General features: G+C 41.1%; 1 protein-coding gene across 1 annotated transcript in view; it reads right to left on the bottom strand.

The window, feature by feature from the left end:
• Window positions 1–26,977, bottom strand: part of NPAS2 (neuronal PAS domain protein 2) — a 154,524-nt gene that overhangs the window by 95,178 nt on the left and 32,369 nt on the right. The window contains exons 2-5 of the mRNA XM_069757586.1: window positions 18,629–18,682; window positions 18,330–18,478; window positions 8,646–8,737; window positions 2,815–2,904 (exon numbers count right to left, since the gene is read on the bottom strand). Of these exons, the coding sequence (XP_069613687.1) occupies window positions 2,815–2,904; window positions 8,646–8,737; window positions 18,330–18,478; window positions 18,629–18,682 (385 nt within the window). The remainder of the gene's footprint in view (window positions 1–2,814; window positions 2,905–8,645; window positions 8,738–18,329; window positions 18,479–18,628; window positions 18,683–26,977) is intronic.

Genomic DNA, 26,977 nt, shown 5'->3' with positions numbered 1-26,977 from the left:
GTAATTTGTTTAAAAAAAGACACAACAAACAAACATATATTTACATGCCATTTAGGATTTTGGGTCATAGGCATTATAACTGGATACCTTTATATGGAATAGTACAGCAGACTGAGTTTTTCGATCTAGCAGTAAAAGTGTACACCAGTCAAAGGGATATAATACAGCAAATTAACCCTGCAAAACGCATTTGGAACCCACCCTGAACTTCCTGTACTTCTGATTACAGGCAGTGCGCTGTCTCCAGCACTGTACCCATTAAAATCCACCATTGGTGGAAAAACCCACACTTGTCCTAGTCCTGAGACTCCTAACCTTCAAAGAGCTGCATGACCTGGAAAATAGGAAGTAAATTGAGTATGCACCGGTTTTTAAAAAAAAAAATTCAATTGCGGGTGAAAATTTTTTACTTTTGCCAGTCACTTAAAGGGACTCTGTCACCTGAATTTGGCGGGACCGGTTTTGGGTCATATGGGCGGAGTTTTCGGGTGTTTGATTCACCCTTTCCTTACCCGCTGACTGCATGCTGGCTGCAATATTGGATTGAAGTTCATTCTCTGTCCTCCATAGTACACGCCTGCGCAAAGCAATCTTGCCTTGTGCAGGCGTGTACTATGGAGGACAGAGAATGAACTTCAATCCAATATTGCAGCCAGCATGCAGCCAGCGGGTAAGGAAAGGGTGAATCAAACACCCGAAAACTCCGCCCATATGACCCAAAACCAGTCCCGCCAAATTCAGGTGACAGGTTCCCTTTAATACACATACTAGCTGTGCCAGGAATTCATTTGCCAGATTGAGCAGCTATCTGCTGTGGGTAATAATTAAAGTTGGTACAGATTGATCCAATGAAGTAGCCAGTGGACCGGGTCACGCAAATCGATTTGTACCAACTTTAATATTGATACCAATAACAATGGACAAGTCATGAAAAATAACTTCTACACACCAGGAAAATGCACAAGTATTGTGGTCTGTACGCTGAGTGAATGCTGTCATAGTAAATGTATCTAGAAATTACCAAGTGCTCTTGTGTCCTACACAACTTTGGAGTTTTCATGTCAATTTGAAGATTTTTTCTTATATGCAAGACAGAAAAAATATGTTGTTGAAACTCTCAATTAGTAGGCTAGGTCTGAAGCCTGTCCTTTCTTTTGGGTTTTGTTTATTCTACGACATGGCAGGCTCTTTTATTTCTGTGATTCCCATTAATCCATACCACTCAAGTAGACTGATATTACTGTACATGCTCAAACATTTTTTTTTGCAGTGTGAAGGTGAAATGTCACATTATTGTAGAGCATAATAGAACTATTTTGAAACATAAAATTATGTCAAAACAGTAGGACAAATTTACAGAGGACTGGTGTCAGAACTTGTAATGGTCGACTATCCACAAGGGGGTTCACTATTTGTTCCATTACAGCATCCTCTCCACTGGAGCTTGCAGGCAATATATAGGAAGCTGGCAAAGAATCAACTCTACCTTTTACACTTCATAACTGACAAATAGCTGTGGTGCCAGATCATTGCCTTTAAGGGTATGTGAACACAACATCTTTTTCAGATGGATTCTAACTGAAAGACACCTCAACACGAGCTAACAAATGGATGAATAAATGTATTGTAATGTTAAAATGATATGCATATGCTCCGTCTTTTGTCATTTCTTTTAAGTGCCTCAATCTTCGAAAGCTGTGAAGTGGCTAAAGGAAGTGACTGACCCATCCTTCTGGCAGCATTTGCTTGAGAGCTGCCACTTTGCTTTATATCACATAAACAACGCAGACGGCAAATGAAGTCCAAAAAGACAACCACCACAAAAAAATGGCAGAAAAGACGCTTTGGCGAAAACACTGAAGGCGTCTTCCTGATGCATTGTCTGTTTTGAAATCTATGTGGGTATTTCGGCATCCTAATGATATCACGTGCATATCGACTTATACATCTATTATTTTCTGCCATTCTTCTCTGCTCATAGATGTAAAACATTAGTCTCTCTTGCAGTCTTCAGAAGTAACACCAGTAAGCCCTCAACCCAGTTAACTCCCATTGTAATTATTATTTTAAACCTAGAATGGACACAGTTTTCCCTTTCTCTAATAGCTCTGCATCACACTGTTCTTTCCAGCAGCCTCCAGTGAATAAAAAGGTAAGTGACCATGAGGCCACATCCACACATCCGTGTGTTATGGCCTGTGATTCATGAATTAGCTCATGACCCAATGTCAACAGCCTCTGAGGTGGTCCACTTCCCATATGGAGACCTGCAACCTGTCCATGCATCGTAGTCTGTACATGGACCACAATACATGGACATGTGAATCTGGCCAAATACTGTGTCACAGGGAAAACCTATGAAGAAGCAGCAGCACTCAACCAAAAGAAAAAAGAAAGAAACTACAGAGCCTGGAGGCAAAGAACTTTTTAAAACAAATACTTTCTCACAAAATATCTTTAAATGAAAGCAATTAGTGATATCACAGTAATTGTCATCAGCAGTATGTCTGCACATTGACATTGAACACCCTACTTTCGGGACCAACTATATATCAGTCACTGTGTTACACATTTGTTAAATACATCACTTAGTCAACTTTATCTGCTGTCATGACTATATCGCCATTTAATTCATTATATCTCATCTCTTGTCATTCATTCATTTTTACTTTTTAAGAATGGGCCTATCGTATGACCATGCATTTTTCACAAATTCAGTCTCTTCTGATACAACGAGTACAACAATTGCTATTTCAAATATATGTAACTCTTGTACTATTTTTAGTAAAAATGAAAAAAAGAAAAGAAACTTACTGGCAAATGCCCAAGTAGTGGTGTGATACTATCAGAGACATAGATTATACTCCCATCTGTTGTAACCACTATAATAAAGCCATCAAGTGCCTACAGAATCGAGAGAACAACAGCTTGTTATCAACAAAGAGAGGAAGTCAAGCATTTTACTGTACATATTTTTGTTTTACTTGTTTGCTGTATATTACCTTAAAGCTATTAAAAGACAAATAAAAAGATAAAAAAGAGGAAAAATTTGTAAATAATAATTAATTATACTGCTTAAAGGGGAATAATCTCCGGCAATAACAATAAGTTAATTCACTAAATAGAGTGCAGAGTACGTCTTTTGTCTGTACTGTTCTATTAATGACAGCCAATACTTCTTTTAACTGACCTGAGATATGAGAGAATAGCCTCCCCATACAGGAGACAATCCAGAAGCTGTCTGTCTGCTGTACACTATAGCTGACAACTTGCTGCATCAGCCATGATCAATGTTTGCACCTTCCAATTCTGTTTAACCCCTTAGATGCTGCTGTCAATAGTGACTACATCATTATAAATGGTTAACAGAGTGTGGGGGCAGCGGGTTTCCCCTTTATCCCAATTGGCACCATGAGATCATAATTTTGTGGTCCTAATATTTGCCATGGCAATTCATGACCAAATAGCGGCTTTAGAGTCTGACGGCTGTAGTAATCTGTTCAGAAGTTAGAGACATTTAGGTGGTAAAAATACACATTTTCATTTCTGTCATGCCACTTTGCATTAATTCCTGTAAAGCACCTGCAGGGTTAATAAACTACCTGACAGCAGTTTTCAATATGTCAGGGGGTGCTGTTTTTAAAATGGTTTAACTTTTGGGTGTTTCCCAATATATGGGACCCCTAAAGGCACTTCAAATTTGGATAGGTCCCTAAGAAAATAAATTTGTAAATTTCTTTGAAAAAATGAAAAATTACTGCTACATTTTTAAACCTCCTAAAATGCAAACAAAATAAAATAACATTTTACAAATGGTGCTGATGTAAAGCCGACATGTGGGAAATGTTATTTATTAATGTTTTTCTATGGTATGACTATGTGGATTAAAGGGATAATCATTCAAAGTTTGAAAATTGCTAATTTTTTTAAATTTTTCTCAAATTTCTGATATTTTTTATAAATAAACACAAAACATATTGACCTACATTTATCATTATCATAAAGTATAATGCGTCACGAAAAAACAGTCTCAAAATTACTGGGATTTGTTGAAGCGCTCCAGAGTTATTACCACATATAGTGACACTGGTCAGATTTAAAAAATTTGGCTCCGTCACTAAGGGGTTAAAGAAGAACTTCTGGCAAATATTGGAGCCCCCAACCCTTCCTAAACATGTCCCGGCCTCTGCTGGCTCACATTACTTTAAAATCAAACTAACTGGATCACACAGGGGTTTATGTTTGGATCGGAAGTTACTTTCACAATGCAAGTCTATAGAGCTGACATCAATAATTAGGGGTCACAATGTAACTAAGCATCTGAAAAAAGAGGAGAGGCCCCTAGCATATACAATCTTCCATATCTTTATTACTGTATAGATAATATATATAGACTAGATGGCAGCCCGATTCTAAAGAATCGGGAGTCTAGAATCCATATATACTTTATTTATTCAAATGTAAGAATAATACAATTAATAAATAATAGTAAGAAAGAACAAAAATAATAGGCAGTATATGGAGAAAACACCAAACAAAAGTTCAAAATTGGTGTGAAAATGTCACTGAACCACTTCACAACTAAATATATATAGTTTTGGTAAATGGTATTATCATTTTTTTGACGAAATTCGGCAGGAGCTTGAAGAGCAACGTCACTGGGCCCGCCTCCACGCAGTAGAAACTTGCTGTGAGGTAAAAATTCAAAAATCACACCAAAATGGCGGGCGGAGTGTGTCACAGTACGGCACGTTTCTGATTGGTCGCTCGCAGCAGGCGGCAACCAATCAGACACTGGACAATGTTGACGTCACTTATCTCCGGACATTAGCTCCGGACATTAGCTCCGGACATTAGCTCCGGACATTATCTCCGCACATTAGCTCCGGACATTAGCTCCAGACATTAGCTGCGGACAAAGCCACGGAAGTTGGCACAAATTGCAGGAAGTAGTATTCTAGGCAATTATATATTAGATGGTATCTCTGAATTAACATAGTAACATAGTAACATAGTTAGTAAGGCCGAAAAAAGACATTTGTCCATCCAGTTCAGCCTATATTCCATCATAATAAATACCCAGATCTACGTCCTTCTACAGAACCTAATAATTGTATGATACAATGTTGTTCTGCTCCAGGAAGACATCCAGGCCTCTCTTGAACCCCTCGACTGAGTTCGCCATCACCACCTCCTCAGGCAAGCAATTCCAGATTCTCACTGCCCTAACAGTAAAGAATCCTCTTCTATGCTGGTGGAAAAACCTTCTCTCCTCCAGACGCAAAGAATGCCCCCTTGTGCCCGTCAAAAATTGTTTTTTATATATTATTTTTATGGCATTGTTTTGTCATTTGAATATATTGGTGTCAGGGGTCCACTCCTCTTTATTCAGGTGATTAGTTACATTGGTGGAAGTAGTAACCGGGGCAAAGATGAAGAATGCAAATACCCTTAATGGGACACAAAAAGGTATCGGAGTGGTGCTTGAAATCGAGGATCAGTAACTATTTCAATAGAACTATACTACATTAATAGATATTTAGAAGAAATTAAGTGATATCATATTTTGCTGGGTATGTATCCAATGCTATGATTAATGTAAAAATGGCATGTTTATTATTTGGGAAAAAGTGGTGATTTCCTCAATATACAGGTGCTTCTCACAAAATTAGAATATCATCAAAAAGTTAATTTATTTCAGTTCTTCAATACAAAAAGTGAAACTCATATATTATATAGAGTTATTACAAACAGAGTGATCTATTTCAAGAGTTTAGTTCTATTAATGTTGATGATTATGGCTTACAGCCAATGAAAACCCAAAAGTCATTATCTCAGTAAATTAGAATACTTTATAACACCAGCTTGAAAAATAATTTTAAAATCCTAAATCTTGGCCTACTGACATGTATATTCAGTAAATGAAGTCGATACTTGGTCGGGGCTCCTTTTGCATCAATTACTGCATCAATGTGATACAGGAAAGATATATATCTTGGTACCGTGTTAGCCAGTAGATAGAAAAATATTTAGAATATAGATTCCTCAGTGGTTGATACCTTTTAATGGCTAACTGAAAAGATGGTAACAAATTGAGACCTGTGTAATCTCGAAAGCTTGCAATTTGTTACCATCTTTTCAGTTAGCCATTAAAAGGTATCAACCACTGAGGACTCTCAATTCTAAATATTTTGTATCAATGTGGTGTGGCATGGAGGCGATCAGCCTGTGGCACTGCTGAGGTGTTAAGGAAGCCCAGGTTGCTTTGATAGCAGCCTTCAGCTCATCTGCATTGTGAGTCTGGTGATTTTCATCTTCCTCTTGACAATACCCCATAGATTCTCTATGGGGTCAAGGTCAGGCGAGTTTGTTGGCCAATCAACCACAGTGATACTGTTATTTTTAAACCAGGTATTGGTACTTTTGGCAGTGTGGACAGATGCCAAGTCCTGCTATAGAATCAAATTTGTATCTCCAAAAAGCTTGTCGGCGGAGGGAAGCATGAAATGCTCTAAAATTTCCTGGTAGATGGCTGCGCTGACTTTGGTCTTGATAAAACACAGTGGACCTACACCAGCAGATGACATGGCTCCCCAAACCATCAATGATTGTGGAAACTTCACACTAGACATCAAGCAGCTGGGATTGTGTGCCTCTCCACTTTTCCTCCAGACTCTGGGACCTTGATTTCCAAATGAAATGCAAAATATACTTTCATCTGACCACCTTGTACCAATGAGCAGCAGTCCAGTTCTATTTCTCCTTAGCCCAGATAAGACACTTCTGGCGTTGTCTATTGGTCATGAGTGGCTTGACACAAAGAATGTGACACTTGTAGCCTACACCATGGACACGTCTGTGTGTGGTGGCTCTTGAAGCAATGACTCTAGCAGCACTCCATTCCTTGTGAATCTCCAACAAATTTGTGAATGGCCTTTTCTTAACAATCCTTTCAAGGCTGCGGTTATCCCGGTTGCTTGTGCATCTTTTTCTACCACACTTTTTCCTTCCACTCAACTTTCCATTAGTATGTTTGGATACAGCACTCTGTGAACAGCCAGCTTCTTTAGCAATGACCTTTTGTGGCTTACTCTCTTTGTGCACTGGACATCTGTCAAGTTAGAAATCTTCCCCCATGATTGTGGAGCCTACTGAAACAGACTAAGGGACCTTTTTAAACGGTTAGGAAGCCTTTGCAGGTGTTTTTGCTAATTATTCTAATTTACTGAGATAATAACTTTTGGGTTTTCATTGGCTGTAAACCATAATCATCAACGTTAACAGAAATATACAGTTGAAAAAGATCACTCTGTTTGAAATGATTCTATATAATATGAGTTTTACTTTTTGTATTGAAGAACTGAAATAAATTAACTTTTTGATGATATTCTAATTTTGGTAGTCCCCTAATTTGATGGCTAACATTGTGCCTGGAAAGCTCAGTCCTGACACAGTCCTCTATGGGCAAATTGTGTGGTGATGTGGTGTGGAGAACCTTAGACTGGCACCTGGACTTGGAGGCCAACTTGTGCGTCTATATAAGGGTCTCACTTATTAGGTGAATGTGAGCTTTTAAGGAATAATGTGACTTGCTAATGGAAACTTCATTTGAGGGGCTAGAACTACAGTGGGGCACAGAGGTTGATTTGTACCAGGCAATAGTTATGGAATTTTGATTTTTCTTTTAGTGTAGCTTATCTTATAGGCTAAATAATAAGAAAGAGAAAAGCGCACTTTGCGCAGATCATACTAATAAAAACCTGAATCTCAGTGTTGAAGGTTCTCACCTGAGCCTGTTGTGCTAGAGCCGGCACAACGCTGAGGAAAAGTGAAGTCAATCCGAATGGCTGCTGCTCCACCCACTGAACTCCAATGAGATCCAGATACAAATCCAAGAAAGGGAGAGAGACAGTGGTGTGTTTCGAGCAGCCACGGATAATGAGGTGATATACCACTGAGGTAATTGAAAAAAACTGTAATTGTCGCTACGCGGTTCGGAGCCAGTCTAGGTCCTTCATCAGGCACCTGCCTAATGAAGACGCTAGGTCGGTTGTAAGTCTCTGCATTTGCCCAGTTTGAAATATAGAAATGGGAAAAATTATGCAAACTGTAATTATATGTTATAATTTTTCCAGCCAGTGGCTTGGCTGTAAAAATATTATAATCATCAGTATAAAAAAAATACAAAAAGTTGGGCACCAATATCAGATTTAGGCTATGTGCACACTTTGCGGATTTTGCTGCGGATCCGCAGCGGATTTGACCACTGCGGATCCGCAGCAGTTTCCCTTGAGTTTACAGTACAATGTAAACCTATGGGAAACAAAAAACGCTGTGCACATGCTGCGGAAAAAAACACGCGGAAACGCAGCGGATTACATTCCGCAGCATGTCACTTCTTTTCTGCGGATTTTCACCTGCTCCAATAGGAAAATGCAGATGAAAATCCGCATAAGAAACCGCAGTAAAAAAACGCAATAAATCCGCAGTAAAAACCGCGACGGGTTTTCACTGTGGATTTTGGAATTCCGCTGTGGAAATTTCCGCAGTGGAATCCGCAAAGTGTGCACATAGCCTTATAAACCTACTCCTTGTCCATTGCTAAAGTATTGAAACTCTTAGCTGTAGCTTGAGAAATCTCTTACCTCCAGCATCAATTGGGTGAACTCTTCATTACTAAGGAATGATGGTTTCCAGTCTGGATGGATATCACTGCTCTCTGTTTCAGCTGTAATTTCTGCACCAGAAGACAACAAATAAAAACCTCTGAATTTCTATATAACAATTGATGCTTTAAAAGTATCCACACATTTCTGAAAATTTCATAAAACTAGGGAAACTTTTTCCAGTGTCTATGAAAAATAATTCATGTCATCATGGTTTTTTTTAAGCTGGAGGAACTTGTGCTGATTATTTAGAATACAATCATCATATTTATTTCTCAGTGTATACTGTTAGTTTGTCCATACAATATCAGTATTCTGAGCTATTGACTTATATTTACGGTAATATAAAATAATCTTTAAAAAAAAAATAGCTGATCGTGATTATTTGATAAGTTACAGTACCCAGGAAAAAGAAATATTCAGGTTTGCAACCCTGCACTGAGCCACAATGTAAACTGCTGTGCATTTCACAATAAGGAAGGTACAATTGCATTCAAATATATAACTCTGACAATAGAATGATTAAATAACACTACTACGCTTTTGCTTGGCTCTGTCCTATCATCTTCTAAAAGCATTCTTGCACAAGTTCCTTTATCAGCTTTAATTTTACAGTTTTAAATATTCATGTTAGGCAAAAATATAAATTAAAAATTGAAAACATTGAAAAATGTTGCTCTTAACACCCTTAAAGGGGAAATAATCCATTATTCCGAAAATATTAGATGTCATCTTTATGATGATCTGCCAACACTCTTGACATGTAAATACAGATGTGATCAAAATAATAGCAGTGTGTTCAAAAACATGAGCTAATGACAAAATCTTTATACTAGTTTTTATTTCCATACATTGGGAACATTCCACACTGTTTTCTAATTCAAAACATGAAGAGAAATGTATATAATTTTTAACTGCTTTACAGAAAATAACAAAAAATGAGATTGGGCTGTCCGAAAAAATAGCTGTGTCTGCATTTGTCTTTATAAACTCACAATATGTACTTTTTATTTTTTTGTGGATTTAGCATTTCTGAGAATCACTAACCTAATATTTAGTTGATTACCCACAGTTTTTTAGAACTGCTTCACATCTACAGTATGTTGCATAGAGTCAACCAACTTCTGGCGCCTGTCAACTGTTATTCCAGCCCAGGATGCTTGGACTACATAGTAACATAGTAACATAGTAACATAGTTAGTAAGGCCGAAAAAAGACATTTGTCCATCCAGTTCAGCCTATATTCCATCATAATAAATCCCCAGATCTACGTCCTTCTACAGAACCTAATAATTGTATGATACAATATTGTTCTGCTCCAGGAAGACATCCAGGCCTCTCTTGAACCCCTCGACTGAGTTCGCCATCACCACCTCCTCAGGCAAGCAATTCCAGATTCTCACTGCCCTAACAGTAAAGAATCCTCTTCTATGTTGGTGGAAAAACCTTCTCTCCTCCAGACGCAAAGAATGCCCCCTTGTACCCGTCACCTTCCTTGGTATAAACAGATCCTCAGCGAGATATTTGTATTGTCCCCTTATATACTTATACATGGTTATTAGATCGCCCCTCAGTCGTCTTTTTTCTAGACTAAATAATCCTAATTTCGCTAATCTATCTGGGTATTGTAGTTCTCCCATCCCCTTTATTAATTTTGTTGCCCTCCTTTGTACTCTCTCTAGTTCCATTATATCCTTCCTGAGCACCGGTGCCCAAAACTGGACACAGTACTCCATGTGCGGTCTAACTAGGGATTTGTACAGAGGCAGTATAATGCTCTCATCATGTGTATCCAGACCTCTTTTAATGCACCCCATGATCCTGTTTGCCTTGGCAGCTGCTGCCTGGCACTGGCTGCTCCAGGTAAGTTTATCATTAACTAGGATCCCCAAGTCCTTCTCCCTGTCAGATTTACCCAGTGGTTTTCCGTTCAGTGTGTAATGGTGATATTGATTCCCTCTTCCCATGTGTATAACCTTACATTTATCATTGTTAAACCTCATCTGCCACCTTTCAGCCCAAGTTTCCAACTTATCCAGATCCATCTGTAGCAGAATACTATCTTCTCTTGTATTAACTGCTTTACATAGTTTTGTATCATCTGCAAATATCGATATTTTACTGTGTAAACCTTCTACCAGATCATTAATGAATATGTTGAAGAGAACAGGTCCCAATACTGACCCCTGCGGTACCCCACTGGTCACAGCGACCCAGTTAGAGACTATACCATTTATAACCACCCTCTGCTTTCTATCACTAAGCCAGTTACTAACCCATTTACACACATTTTCCCCCAGACCAAGCATTCTCATTTTGTGTACCAACCTCTTGTGCGGCACGGTATCAAACGCTTTGGAAAAATCGAGATATACCACGTCCAATGACTCACCGTGGTCCAGTCTATAGCTTACCTCTTCATAAAAACTGATTAGATTGGTTTGACAGGAGCGATTTCTCATAAACCCATGCTGATATGGAGTTAAACAGTTATTCTCATTGAGATAATCCAGAATAACATCCCTCAGAAACCCTTCAAATATTTTACCAACAATAGAGGTTAGACTTACTGGCCTATAATTTCCAGGTTCACTTTTAGAGCCCTTTTTGAATATTGGCACCACATTTGCTATGCGCCAGTCCTGCGGAACAGACCCTGTCGCTATAGAGTCACTAAAAATAAGAAATAATGGTTTATCTATTACATTACTTAGTTCTCTTAGTACTCGTGGGTGTATGCCATCCGGACCCGGAGATTTATCTATTTTAATCTTATTTAGCCGGTTTCGCACCTCTTCTTGGGTTAGATTGGTGACTTTTAATATAGGGTTTTCATTGTTTCTTGGGATTTCACCTAGCATTTCATTTTCCACCGTGAATACCGTGGAGAAGAAGGTGTTTAATATGTTAGCTTTTTCCTCGTCATCTACAACCATTCTTTCCTCACTATTTTTTAAGGGGCCTACATTTTCAGTTTTTATTCTTTTACTATTGATATAGTTGAAGAACAGTTTGGGATTAGTTTTACTCTCCTTAGCAATGTGCTTCTCTGTTTCCTTTTTGGCAGCTTTAATTAGTTTTTTAGATAAAGTATTTTTCTCCCTATAGTTTTTTAGAGCTTCAATGGTGCCATCCTGCTTTAGTAGTGCAAATGCTTTCTTTTTACTGTTAATTGCCTGTCTTACTTCTTTGTTTAGCCACATTGGGTTTTTCCTATTTCTAGTCCTTTTATTCCCACAAGGTATAAACCGCTTACACTGCCTATTTAGGATGTTCTTAAACATTTCCCATTTATTATCTGTATTCTCATTTCTGAGGATATTGTCCCAGTCTACCAGATTAAGGGCATCTCTAAGCTGTTCAAACTTTGCCTTCCTAAAGTTCAATGTTTTTGTGACTCCCTGACAAGTCCCCCTAGTGAAAGACAGGTGAAACTGCACAATATTGTGGTCGCTATTTCCTAAATGCCCAACCACCTGCAGATTTGTTATTCTGTCAGGTCTATTAGATAGTATTAGGTCTAAAAGTGCTGCTCCTCTGGTTGGATTCTGCACCAATTGTGAAAGATAATTTTTCTTGGTTATTAGCAGAAACCTGTTGCCTTTATGGGTTTCACAGGTTTCTGTTTCCCAGTTAATATCCGGGTAGTTAAAGTCCCCCATAACCAGGACCTCATTATGGGTTGCAGCTTCATCTATCTGCTTTAGAAGTAGACTTTCCATGCTTTCTGTTATATTTGGGGGTTTGTAACAGACCCCAATGAGAATTTTGTTACCATTTTTCCCTCCATGAATTTCAACCCATATGGACTCGACATCCTCATTCCCTTCGCTAATATCCTCCCTTAAAGTGGACTTTAGACAAGACTTTACATAGAGACAAACCCCTCCTCCTCTCCGATTTTTACGATCCTTTCTAAACAGACTGTAACCCTGTAAGTTAACTGCCCAGTCATAGCTTTCATCTAACCATGTCTCGGTTATTCCCACTATGTCAAAGTTACCTGTAGATATTTCTGCTTCTAGTTCTTCCATCTTGTTTGTCAGGCTTCTGGCGTTTGCGAGCATGCAGTTTAGAGGATTTTGTTTTGTTCCAATCTCCTCACTGTGGATTGTTTTAGAAATGTTCTTACCTCCCTTCTGAGTATGTTTTCCTGGGTCGTCTTTGTTCGAGTCTAATGTTTTTCTTCCCGTCCCCTCTTCTTCTAGTTTAACGCCCTCCTGATGAGTGTAGCGAGTCTTCTGGCGAATGTGTGTTTCCCAGGTTTGTTGAGGTGTAGTCCGTCTCTGGCGAGGAGTCCATCATACCAGTAATTCACACCGTGGTCCAGGAATCCAAATCCTTGTTGTCTGCACCATCGTCTTAGCCAGTTGTTTGCATCAAGGATCCTGTTCCATCTCCATCTACAGCCCACAAGTTTTTACATTTGTTGGCTTTGCCTCAGAAATGGCATTTTTTAATGTCACCTCACATGTGTTCTATCAGATTAAGGCTTGGGGATTGGACTGGCCACTCCATAACCTCAATTTGTTGGACTGCAACCAAGATTTTGCTTTTTTACTGGTGTGTTTGCGGTCATTGTCTTGTTGAAACCCCCAATTTCAAGGGCATATCCACTTCAGCGTAAAGCTACATGACCTCTTCAAGTATTTTAATATATGAAAACTGGTCCATGATCCCTCGTATGCGGTAAATAGGTCCGGCACCATAGTAAGAGTAACATGCCCAGCCCATATCAAAATGTTTGCACCACCATGCTTCACTGTCTTCAGAGTGTGCTGTGGATAAAATACAGAGTTTGGGGGTAGTCTGTTGAACTGTCAAAAAGAACAATTTTAATTTAATCAGTCCACAATATGTTTCTCCATTTCTCTTTAGGCCAGTTGATGTGTTCTGTGGCAAATTGTATCCGTTTCAGTACATTTTTTTTGTTAACAGTGGGACTTTGTGGGGACTTCTTGCTAAGAGATTAGCTTCACACAGGCATCTGTGGCTTTCCATTTTACAGCATTGGGGATCATTTTAGCTGAACAGTCTATCATTCTCTGCATTTCTTTACAAGTATTAGCTTCTCCAATCAACTTTTTAATCAAAGTACGCTGCTCTTCTGAGCAATGTCTTGAGCGCCCAAAATTTCTCAGGCTTTCAAGGAGAAATGCATGTACAACATGTCCTGTTTTGACCCTTAAATAAGGGCCACCTGATTCACACCTGTTTCTTCACAGAATGATCAACCTCACTAATTGAACTCCACACTGCTATTATTTTGAACACCTCCCCTTAAAATTAATTATTTTAATACACCGACTCAAAAACATGTAGATCATGAATGCTGAGCCTGTTGGTTTTCTTAGAATCTACTGCACCAACTGGTAAATTGTTTGACATTTGGTAATATAATTTATAACAGTGATTAAAGGGAACCTGTCACCAGGTGTGGCTGATACGAGTTAAGGCCACCACCTTTCAGGGCTTATATACAGCATTGTATAATGCTGTATATAAGCCCCCGGATCCGACCTGTAAGAGAAAAAAAATAACTTTTATTATACTCATCTGCGGGGCGGTCCGGTCTCATGGGTGTCGCTTTTCTCGGTCCGGCCCCTCTCATCTTCTTGCGATGCCACCCTCCTGCTGGCTTCATGTGGATGATGCACCCCTGCATCATTCACACAATCTGCTCGGCATTGAACTCCTGCACAGGTATAATTATCTGTTCTGTTGAGGGCAGAGCAAAATCCTGCAGTGCGCAGACACTGGGCCTCTCTGACCTTTCCCGATGCCTGCGCACTGCAGTACTTTGCTCTGCCCTCAACAGGGCAGTTAAGTACGCCTCCGCAGGAGTGCGATGCCAAGCAAACTGTGTGGATGATGCAGGGACATGTCATCTACATGAAGCAAGCAGGAGAACGACATTGCAAGAATGTAAGAAGATGGGAGGCGCCGAAAGAGAGCAACACATCTCAGACCGGACCGCGCCGCCGGTGAGTATCATAAAAGTTATTTTTCTTCCCTTTCAGGTCTGGTTGGGGGCTTATATACAGCAATATAGAATGCTGTATATAAGCCCTGAAAAGCGTTGGCCGTAACTCGTATCGGCCAAACCTGGTGACAGGTTTACTTTAATCTGGTTAGTCATATTGGACTGCTATTGTATTCACTGTTAAATGACAGACCTAGAGAAATATCTATTGAAACTCTTTATAGACCTGTTCTTCTGTTACTGTTATTCCTCTTGAGTATTTCTAAATAAATTGACAAATAGTTGTTACCATTCTTCTTTTTAAAGGGATTAAATGTTATTCCACATAACATAAATGTTATTCAGAATTTTCTGGGAGGAATAAATGTCAGTGTTGAGTACTTTTGATTCTAGACATGTTCTTAGTCATGGTGTGGCATATCTACTGGTACAGTGAGTTTTAATGTAACCAACATTTATGGTTAATAGAAAGTGAGAGGGACAAAAATAGGTCAGCGTAGTGTTCTACTATTTCAAAGCACAATATAAGCAAAGCCTTAGAGGTTTTGCTGCACTGAAACTATGTTTTTATTATCATGGCTGAAGAGGTTGACAATAATTAAGAATAAACAAACAGACATTTTTTTTTTACAAAACGAGAATAAATAGTAATTAATTAATCCGTTCATGACCATAAACATATCCATACAACTAGTTTGGAAACGACTTCCCAACCTTGGACGCATGGATACGTTCTGGTGGTTTTGCGCGCAAAGACTCTGTGCGCGCGCGATCGCCGCTGGGTGTTCAGCAAATTTGACAGCTGACACTCACTGCTAGATGCAGTACCTGCACCACTCCTGGCAGTTTAATCCCATAAATGCTGCGATCATCGGCTCGTTACGAGGGGCCAATCATTACCATGGTGAGGCAATGTCGTCATGATGACATCCGGGTCACTGGGGATGCGCAGAGCATGGTCTAAGGCTACTTTCACACATCAGGCTTTCACCGTCAGGCTCAATCCGGCTAATTTTCAAAAAAACGGATCCGGCGAATGTTGCCGCCGGATCAGTTTTTTTTCCCATAGACTTGTATCAGTGCCAGATTGCGCCGAATGACCTTGCGTTTTGTCTGGTTTTCGCCGGATCTGTCAAATATGCCATTTCCGGTTTCTAGAAAAAACGTCCATAGCAATGTTTTTTTGTCTCCAGCGAAAAAGCTGTTTGCTAGAATGGAAGTCTAAGGGAGCCTGAAGGTGCCGAATCCGGAAAATGACGGATTCCGGTGCTGGATTCCGTTTTTTTAAACTGAGCATGCTCCAAATTTTTTTAATCTAATTATCTGGATATGCTAGTCGGATCCATCGAAAAAAGGATCCGTTGTGTCAGTTTTTCACAATCTGCGCTGGATCCGTTTTTTCCAACATTCGCCGGATTGTGCCTGATGCAAAAAACCTGATGTGTGAAAGTATCCTAACAAGCTTGTGTCAGTGCAGCACTGACAGTTCATAAAGCATGGCAATGCACATGCAATGCTTTATAACAGCGATCAGACTGCAAAAAGTTATAGTACCATAGAGCGATGAAGTAGAAAAGTAAAAAAAAAAAGCAAAATAATAATTTTACAGTATATACTGTATGTGAGTGTGTATTGTACCCACAAAGAACTATTTTTATTGAAAAAAAAATAAACAAAAAAAATACATATATTTGGTATTACCGCATGCGGAACAACCAAGCTTATAAAATTGTCCCACTAGTTAACCCCTTCAGGGAACACCCTAAAAACAAATAAAAAAGAAGCAAAAAAATATGATTTTTCATCATACCACTGAACAAAAATTATATAAATGTGGTATCGCTGTAATTGTACTGACCCATAGAATAAAGTTACTTTATCAATTTTACAAGTGAAACAGCATAAAAAACAAAAATTCCTCAATTGCTGTTTTTAGTTCCTTCTGCCTCCCAAAAATCAGAATAGAAAGTGCTAAAAAAAATGTCATGTTCCAAGAATGGTACCAATAAAAATGTCAACTCATCCACAAAGAACAAGCACTCACATGGCTCTGTCGGAAGAAATATGGAAAATTATAGCTCTCAAAATATGGTGATGCAAAAACTAGTTTCTGCATAAAAAACATCTTTTAGTCTGTGACAGCTGCCAAACATAAAAAAAAGCAATATTATTATTATCATTATTATTTTTCTAGTCAGTCATGGCACCCGCAAACCATAACAGTAAAATCTGTTAAATTATGGTGCTCCTTGTCTTCTGAATTTTGCACTGTCCCTCAAAAGTAGTTCCCAACTACATGTAAGGTACTGGCGTGAGGAGAATTGCACAACAAACTGAGAAGTCCATTTTTTCCTTTTAACCCTTTTAAATTAAACATTTGTGGCTTAGGCTACTTTCACACTAGCGTCGGAATTCAGCCCATCGCATTGCGTCGGGCCGACATTCCGACGCTAGCGTTGTTAGCACCGCACAACCGGTGCAGCGGATGCATTCTCTGGCAGGGAGTGGGGGCGGAGTTCCGGCCGCGCATGCGCGGTCGGAAAAAGTGGTCCGTCTGGAGCAAAAAACTTTACATTTAACGTTTTTTGCTCCCGGTGGTCCGCCACAACATGGCGCAACCGTCGCACAATGGTTGCGACGTGTGTCAATACGTCACAATGCGTCGGTAATGTTATGCTATGGGGCAAAAACGCATCCTGCAAACAACTTTGCAGGATGCGTTTTTCCCCCTAAACGACGCATTGTGACGTATTACAAAAAACGCCAGTGTGAAAGTAGCCTAAAACAAAATCTAATTATTCTTTCTTCACTGCTCAATGGTACAAATTTCTGTGCGGCACATGTAGTGTTAACATACTCACTGCACCCATAGATGAATTCATTGAAAGGTTTAGTTTGTAAAATGACATCACTTATGAAGCGGGGGGGGGGTGGCACCTCAGGGGCTATGCCAATGTGACATGGCACCTCAAACCATTCTTGCAAAATCTAAATTCCAAAATGGCCCGTCTTCCCTTCTAAGCTTTACACAATGCCTCAAAAGTAATTTTCCCCCACATATGGGGTATAGTCGTACTCAGGAGAAATTGCACAACAAATTCTATGGTCCATTTTGCTCCTTGTGAGAATGAAAACTTTTGGGCAAAGCCAACAGTTTTGTGTGAAAGAATTACACACATCTACAGTAGATACATTCCTTGAGGGGTCTAAATGGGGTCTCTTGTGTGGGTGTGGGTTTTTCACTCGTTAGACATATCAGAGGCTCTCGAAACACAACATAGTATTCACTAATGATTGCAGGAAATCATGAGTAAGACTGCCTAGTGCAGTCGAAACGCGTCGACTGGGTCATGTCGACCATGTATATTTTTCTTTTCTATGCACCAAATTTTCTTTTGAAAAATAAAAATAAAAGGAAAACCCAGTCGTGTTGAGCCGGACTCCAATTTTTTCTATTTTCCTTGATGTGAGGCCGGTGTCTGAGCCCCAGGTGGATGAGCATAGAGCTACTAGGTGAGCTGGAATCAAGTTTTTATATGTTTTTATTAACAGGGGATCCTATTGGTGATAGAGGGTATCTGTCAGATGATGATGATGATGTTGCAGACAAAGTAGGACACATCAGTGCTCATCCGATATAAGTAATAAAGCCCTTTTATTGTGGAAACAAGTGACTTTACCATTGTGTTTTTGTAGGAAGCCAATAACTTTTTCCAGCACAGTGGTTTTGTCCATCTTGCGGGCATTCCCAGGAAGCATGGTGCTGAGCTCCTTGATAAGCACATTGAACTGATCACGTCTCTTTTTCTCAGACCTGTTACGTAAAGCCCTAGAGAAACAAACATGTCAGTCTAGAGAAACATTTATGGGGTTAGGAGATTGAGGAATGGGTATAAGATTACAAAACTAAAGCTATAAATCAGTTATGTTCTGTAACTAGATTTATGAAGTATGGACTTATTCATATTGCTGTTCTTACCTCTTTGACCTATCTTTCTCATCTCCATCCATTAGCTTCTCCACGGCACTATTCCTGTGAACAGAGAAGGGAGTTGCTGTTTAAATGAGTAAAACAGAGTCAGACTTTGTTTCTTTTTCTGTGATTCCTAGTGAGTCATGCCATCATTTACTGGAACATAATCTTAACATAAAAAAATGTTTCTCACAACACCTTGGAGCAAATTTCAAATAATGTCAAAACTATTGAGGTAGACATCATTTTGGGAAAACACATTTTTTAGTTCCACAGCTCTTTACACACATTATCATCACTGTCCCAATTGGGGCTCAAAATCTAAAATCCCAATCAGTATGTTTTGGAGTGTAAGAGAAAACCAGGATGCCCACAGAAAACCCACACAAACATGGAGATGCAGATGATGTCCTTGGTGGTATTCGAACTCTGGACCTCAGCACTACAAGGCTACATGGCTAACCACTGAGCCACCATGCTAATTAGGTCATTTCAGTTACATTTTAGCTATAATTTATAAAAGTATCATTTATTAATCTCCTTTATACTGCAAGCAGCATCTACAAATTGGTTCATAATTTAGGGAAAAAGTGGGGGAGGTAAAGAAGTTGCTCATAAGTGAAGAAAGAATTATATGTCTCCGATAAAATATAATAGGACATTTCTTATATTCTCTTGTTCTATTGATTTTATGCAAAATTTCTTGACAGTACAATTCTCATTTAAATACAGTAGAAGAGTGACTTATAGGATTATATATTATGGTTGTTTACCTTTTTATGCAGCATCGACCAACAAAATGTTGTTAATAGAATGTGCATTATCATAATCATAGTAATAATAAGTCTTTATTAAAGTGATTGTGTAAGCATGAACATTGTGGCATATCTCTGGGAGATGCTTAAACTCCTTAACGATGGCCGATATACCTTTTAACAGGGGTCATTAAGGGGCCTTATAATTCGGCTCAGAGGAACATGTGAATAGTTTCTTCCTGTGTCTGAAATTCCAACAGGTTACATGACAGCTGACCCCCTGGGGTCAAAAAAAGTTACATAAAATATGTAATAAAGTAGAAAAAACACATAAAAAAGCGCACACAAATCACTAAAACCACAAAGAAACCTTTGTGATAAAACAAAAATAAACATCAAATATCGCTATGCACCCAAATATTGTGCTAAAAAAATCCACCTCATCCCGTGAAAAATAAGCCCTTATAAAGCTTTGCTCTGCAAAAAAATTAATTAGGTACAGCTCTCAGAATATGGTGACGAAACTACTTTTTTGTAAAAGCATTTTTACTGTGTGGTAGCACCAAAACAGAAAAAGCTATATAAATATGGTATAGCTGTAATTGTACTGACCCGAAGTATAAAGTTACCTTATCAATTATACCACACAGTGAACCATACAAAAATAAAAATAAGAACTATTCTTGTACTGCTGTCTATTTGTTCATTCTACCTCCTCACATTCTGTGCTCTCCACTGATGACTTGCGTTGGGATTTCCATGTAAATCACAAAAACAGCGATTCAGACAAAAAACCCGACTCACTTATGTGGCACATGGTGTCCCTTTGGACACCATCTAGTCTCTGCTCCAGGGGTGTCCCATCATTTTAGGTGTCTTTTTAGCTCAAAAGTGTGGTCAACCACAGCTCTGTGTATGGTAAAAAAGATGGATACCACCATAACACATGCCAAACAGAGTCCAAAGTGTCTCTGCAGTACCCCAGGTAACCGGTTGCTGCAGTGATGTTGCTTTTCCTTCGGTGAGGGTAATGTCATGCTCAGGAGCATGGAGTTCTCATCACCAGGTAAGGCACACACATGGAACACATTCTGAATCCAGGCCAGGAGGTGGAGCTCAAGACCCGGATTCAGGGGAGCTTCCCTAGGCTTTATTTATCCTGACCTGGAGGAGGAGCTAGTTAGTTGTTGAGAGACACAGAAGTAGAAGGAAGTCTGGAACTGAGAGCAGACAGAGAGGCCTGGCAGCCAAGAGGGAGCTGCAGCCTCTGGAAGGACAGATAACCTGGAAGGGTTGTTGTATGTGGAGTAGCCGGAAGGGAAGGAGCACAGGAGAGGAACAGGGCTCAGAGGGGAACTGTGGCAGGGCACCCTCAGAGCTGAAGCGCAGTAGCCGGGAACCAGGAGCCCGAGGCTTTTGCGAGACTCTAGGACACATCAGAACCGGAGGGCATGACACTACATGTTACCTGCCCGCACCACGCCTGAGACGCAGCAGCACTGGAGGAGCCCGCGGTATGTTAAAGTCCCTGTAAAATGGCTCAAGCTGCCCATCGTGCAGGTACCTGTCCCAGGACAGGGGGAAACTGGAGGATAGGCAGCAGGGACCTCACCTTTAATGGCGCTAGTTGGAAAGGCTCATGGACCTCTACTGGAGAAAGGAACCCTCTATTGCCTCTGAGCTGGACGTACCACCATCACCCATGCCTGGTACCCTGGACTGTGGCCAGCAACCTACAGTAAACCAAGACTTACAACTTGTCTCCTCCATTTATTTACTGGCTATACTATGCACACCCTACACCATAGGATCCCTGGGGACGCGCTTCACCTGTGGGAAGTGTAACATTTGTGCTGCTGCAACATCCCCTAGGGGACCCTTTTAATGCAGCGTCGGTCCCCAATACTGACCGAAACCCACAGGTGGTGTCACGACAAACTTTGAACATTTTCCCCCTTTAACCTTGAGGTACAGGGCCATGGACCAGGTCGCAGCCACCGTGACATCCCTCCTTGTGACCGGACTCGGTACCGAGTACCCCACTGCCCTGGGGGTGACTCAACTTTGGTGTCACGAACAGGATATCGTGCCCTGGCATCGCCGGGTACTATGCGCTATGGATTACAATGGACTGTATTATACTGTGTGAAATTGAAATATGGCCACCACTGCTGTACCACAAGGTGGACAGAGAACAGGAAAAGATGTGTTGCCATGGGTGGAGTTCAAGCATCGGCGCGAAAGCTGGATCCACCCCTTCAGAGACTCTAATGCTAAGCAAAGATGTCCGTCACCAGCACGGGTCCGCCTCCAGAGGTAGCTGGCTGGAAAAAAGAGAAAGAAGCAAAAAGAAAGAAGCACGTGGAACAGCACGGCAGCAGGATGGCTGCAAGCAACCTCGTTGAGATCTGGTGGACAGCGGAGAAGCGCTGGAGCGATGGAGGAGCTGGCCCAGCAGCTGATGAAGACCCAGATGACAGTGGTGGCCACCTGGAAAGATTGCCTGGTCCGGAGGATGAAGACCGCCAAGCCGCCACGCCGACACTTACCAGATATCCCCAGCCCCGGCGGAACCTGCACCGTTGACCTCGGTGGAGCCAGAGAGCGACGCGCTGATGGAGGAGACGCCAACAGGAAATATGGAGCCCTCTCCTACAGCCCCGACAGAGCAAGAAAGTAAGACCCTGCTGAAACGTGAGACAACACTGCAGACAGAAAACCTAGACCTCGAGAGTGCCGCCCCGACGGAGCTGGAAAGTGAGGCCCAGCCGGAAAGCGAGACGCTGACAAGCGAGACGCCACAACTGGAGACGACGACACCGCAGCACCAGGCCCTGCAGCCCACGGACCAGGAGCAGCAACGAGTGATCCAGACCCCATCAGTGATGGAACAAGACACTGGCACTGATGAGACAGGTATGTTCACTGCCCCGGTAGCTGAAGACACCTTAGTGGGACCACTAGCACCCCCCACCAACGCTAACGCTTAGACAAATAACTACGGTCATAACCTGGGACTGCATAACTGATGCATGTGACACATTGACTGAGCCAATGACCCCAGTAGCATCCCCCCTAAAGGCATGTAAGCCCAAAATGACAGTACACTGGAAACACCCAGGCACAGATGTTATGGGATTCCCTATAGAAGCCCAATCTGCAGCTAATAGCGTGAAAGTTACAGAAACAGAGGACTATTGTAAGCAACAAATTTTAAAACTAGCCACCAAAGAACAACAACGTAGAGCTAAATGGGAGGCTATGGAGCAAAAGAACTTGTCAGACAAAGCTTAATCCTGCATCATTAAACCTGCCAGTAGAGGGCCCATTAGAACTGGAACTGTAGTTTCTTTTAACTTGGACAGAGGTTGGGGATTCATAAGAGAGCAAACTGGACAAAAAGAACTGTTTGTTAATCTCAGGGATGTGGAGTTGCACCTGTTAAGACGACACCCTGACCGTAATTTGTACCCTGGTGACAAAGTCACTTATACCCGGCACTATGGGGAAAGGGGATACTACGCCCTTCATGTGAAATGGTGCCATGGCCCTTATGATCACACCCGTGTAGCCACTGAAAGTGGAACTGAAACGCAGACCCAGGCTACACAAACTCCAAATGCTGAACTATTTTCAACAGTGTCACCAGTTGTGACACCTACATATGGACTTTCCCAGTCAGGAAGCTGTACACGCCAGGAGCTGCCCTGGAAAAAGCAGAAATAAAGGACATTCACCTGCGTGAAGTAACTGATGTATATATGTTGTTTTGATGCTCTTCTTTTTTGCAGTTTATATGGACAAGATGTTTCCCTGGAAACTGTATAAATAGTCTGGCACCAGTTCCGGTGCCCTTGCTTTGATATTGCCGCGCGCTGGTAGCGTGAGCAGAACTGTAAATATGTGTACCTGTTTTGCTTTTCTGGACTGGAGCAAAACTACATGGCACAGAAGAGACCAGGACCGGTCAATGTGCCTTGCCTACGACAATGTTTTGCACTCACCTGTGTGCACTTAATGTATGTTATCGTTACTTTATTGTTTGCAACGTTCAAGAATCGTACTTCCCATAAAGGGATGCTTAACTTAACCTGTTTCACCTGTTAACATGTATGTCTCAAAAATTGTCTTTAACCTTTAATGTCTGTCATTCTTCTCCCAGACCGGGAGTACTAGCGTTAACGGGGGCGGGGAAATCTCCATCTGCCTCATTATAGTGAGTGTTTCTGGTGGGGTTTCATCTGTATTCCTAGACTTATCATGGAAGCGATAAAAAAAAAATTATGTATTCAAAAGAGGACAATACAAATATCTCTCCGAGGATCTGTTTATACCAGGGAAGGTGACAGTCACAAGGGGGAATTCTCTGCGTCTGGAGGACATAGAAGAGGATTCTTTACTGTTAGGGCATTGAGAATCTGGAATTCCATGCCTGAGGAGGTGGTGATGGCAAACTGAGTTGAGGGGTTCAAAAGAGTCCTGGATGTTTTCCTGGAGGGTAACAATATTGTATCTTACAGTTATTAGGTTCTTTAGAAGGACGTAGATCTGAGGATTTATTCTGACAGAATATAGGCTGAACTGGATGGACAAATGTCTTTTTTCAGCCTTGCTAACTATGTTACTATGTCACTAAAAATGCTACCAACAAAACCTTATCTTATTCCGCATAAAGACAGCACCCACGCAGGCCCATCATCTATCGCTGGAAATATAGAGGTACCCATGACACTGATATAACAAAGACTCTGCAAAAGTGACAAGGCTCCCGCCCCCTAAAATAAAATCCAATGAAATCTACTGTCTCAAATCCAAATGCCCCCTCCTTCTGAGCCCTACTGTGCCTTAACCACAGTAAGCGGCCACATGGTTGGCATTATTGTAATGGGAAGAGAACAATTAATTTACAGGTTTGTGTCTCCAGAAGCACATTCTTGGCACAATGTATGGGGCTGATAATATATATTGGAGCTGTACATTGTATGGTGGCACAATGTATGGGCACTAAACTGGCAGATTTCCAATTTTCCAGAAAAAACCTGGCATAGATGTTACAAAATAGTCACTGCAGCTGTAGATGAATTTATTGAGAGGTGCAATTTTTTTCAGTGGGGTCACTTTTGTTTTTTTTCTGTTGTTCTTGCACCGTCAAGTGCCGGCGCCCTGTCGAGGAGGGGGGGCCATTTATGGTAGTAACGGTACGACACACACTGGTGCGCTCCTGAGGGGGCCCTCGCAGCCGGACTACATCCCTGTGCTGTGTGTGTATTACATTTACATTACAGTCAACTCTCAGAGGCGGAGCACATCCCCAGCAGCAGGCGGCACAGAGCTCTCTGGGACTGAGTTTCGCTGGCGCTGCGCAGCTGCAGGAATACTCACCGCCGTCACCATGGATACGAAGAGTCACTTTCGGGCCGGCGATCGTCTGTGTTGTCACTTCCGGCTGGGTGAGAGCTCGTTATCCTAAGAGCTCAGAGATCGTCCACCATCCAGGTCCAGCACCAAGCAGAAAGACGGAGCAGCAGTCAGTGCACGGTGCACCCTGTGTCCACAACGGGGGCAACGGCGTGACGGTGAAAGTAAAGCAGTGAGTCTTCCTTCCTGCCTGGTCCCAAAGCATTGCAGGGGTTAGCAGCATGTTGAGCCTGGGAGCCGATTCCGAGGACAAGGTACGACCGTACAGGTGGCGGCGGGAGTGGATCATGGTCTCTGCTGTGTGCAAGACAGTACAGTCTGGGACTTGTAGACTAGTCCTTGTGCTACAATTTGGTATCTAAGCGATGCTGGGACTTGTTGTAGACTGCTGTATATACTACATGGCTGGCTGTGTTATATACTACGTGGGATTTGCTATATACTACGTCACGGGGCTGTGTTATGTACTACATGGGCTGTGTTATATACTACGTGGCTGTGCAATATACTACGTGGCTGTGCTATATACTACGTGGCTGTGTTATATACAACGTGGGCTGTGTTATATACTACGTGGGCTGTGTTATATGCTATGTGGCTGTGCTATATACTACATGGCTGAGTTACGTACTAAGTGGCTGTGCTATATACTACGTGGGCTGTGCAATATGCTACGTGGCTGTGTTATATGCTACGAGGCTGTGCTATATACTACGTGGCTGTGCTACATACTACGTGGTTGTGCTATATACTACGTGGGCTGTGTTATATGCTACATGAGCTGTGCAATATGCTACGTGGCTGTGTTATATGCTACGTGGGTTGTATTATATACTACGTGGGCTGTGTTTATATGCTACGTGGCTGTGCTATGTTTCTCTGCTGTGTATCTGTGCATCATGAATCGTGGTATGTGTTAAAGGGGGGGCCCACAGACTCTTTCGCCCGGGGCCCTCAAAAACCTGGAGCCGGCCCTGCTTCCGGGACCTGCCATGTGTTCAAACAGAACTATAACTACATATGGAGGAATCGCCACATTAATACAAAAGTGGGTAACCAACTTTGCGAGGCACTTTTCCATGCAAACCTCTTGAAAAAGTGAAAAAATTGGGGTTAAAGCAACATTTTAAAGAAAAAAATGAAAAATTTTAATATGACAACCTAATGTTATCAAATCCTGTGTAGCACCTGTGAGTTCAAAATGCTCACTATACCCCTGGATAAAATACTTGAAGAATGTAGTTTCCAAAATGTAGTCAGTTATAAAATTGAAAAAATTGGAGCTAAAGCAACATTTTAGAGGTATATTTTAGATTTTTTTTTTCATTTCACTTTGTGTTAATTCCTGTGTAGCACCTGAAGGAATAAAAAAATTCCCGACAGCAGTTTGTAATATTGGAGGGTTGCGGTTTTTAAAATGGTATAATGTTTTAACCCGTCTATCATCCTAACAAAATAAAATGACATTTGAAAAATGATGCAAATGTAACGTAGACATATGCTAAATGTTATTTAGTAATTATTTTGTAGACCATGGCTAACTCGTTTAAAAAGGTGCAGATTGTGACCTGCGTTTTCTGCCAAGAAATGCAGAATCTGAACAGAAAATTCCGCAGTCAAATCTGCAACATGTGCACATACAAGGATTTAAGGATATACAATGCCTTGCGAAAGTATTCGGCCCCCTGGAACTTTTCAACCTTTTCTCACATATCATCCTTCAAACATAAAGATACCAAATGTACATTTTTGGTGAAGAATCAACAACAAGTGGAACGCAATTGTGAAGTTGAAAGAAATTTATTGGTTATTTTAAATTTTTGTGAAAATTCAAAAACTGAAAAGTGGGGCGCGCAATATTATTCGGCCCCTTTACTTTCAGTGCAGCAAACTCAGTCCAGAAGTTCATTGTGGATCTCTAAGGCCGGCGTCACACACAGCGTAAAACAATACGGTCCGTATATTACGGCCGTAATACGCTGAAAAGTCCCGAAAAAAGTGGTCCGTAGCTCCTCCGTAGGCAGGGTGTGTCAGCGTTTTTTGCGCATGGCATCCTCCGTATGTAATCCGTATGGCATCCGTACTGCGTGGTTTTCTCGCAGGCTAGCAAAACCAACATACCGCTATAGAAGTGATCCATGTGTCCCAAAAAGAAAAGAAAATATATATATACTGTCTATAT

The sequence above is a fragment of the Ranitomeya imitator genome, chromosome 3, assembly GCF_032444005.1.
Source record: "Ranitomeya imitator isolate aRanImi1 chromosome 3, aRanImi1.pri, whole genome shotgun sequence".
Lineage (NCBI taxonomy): Eukaryota > Metazoa > Chordata > Amphibia > Anura > Dendrobatidae > Ranitomeya > Ranitomeya imitator.
The sequence above is the reverse complement of the archived record's forward strand: the minus strand, read 5'-3'. Positions and strand labels throughout refer to the sequence as shown.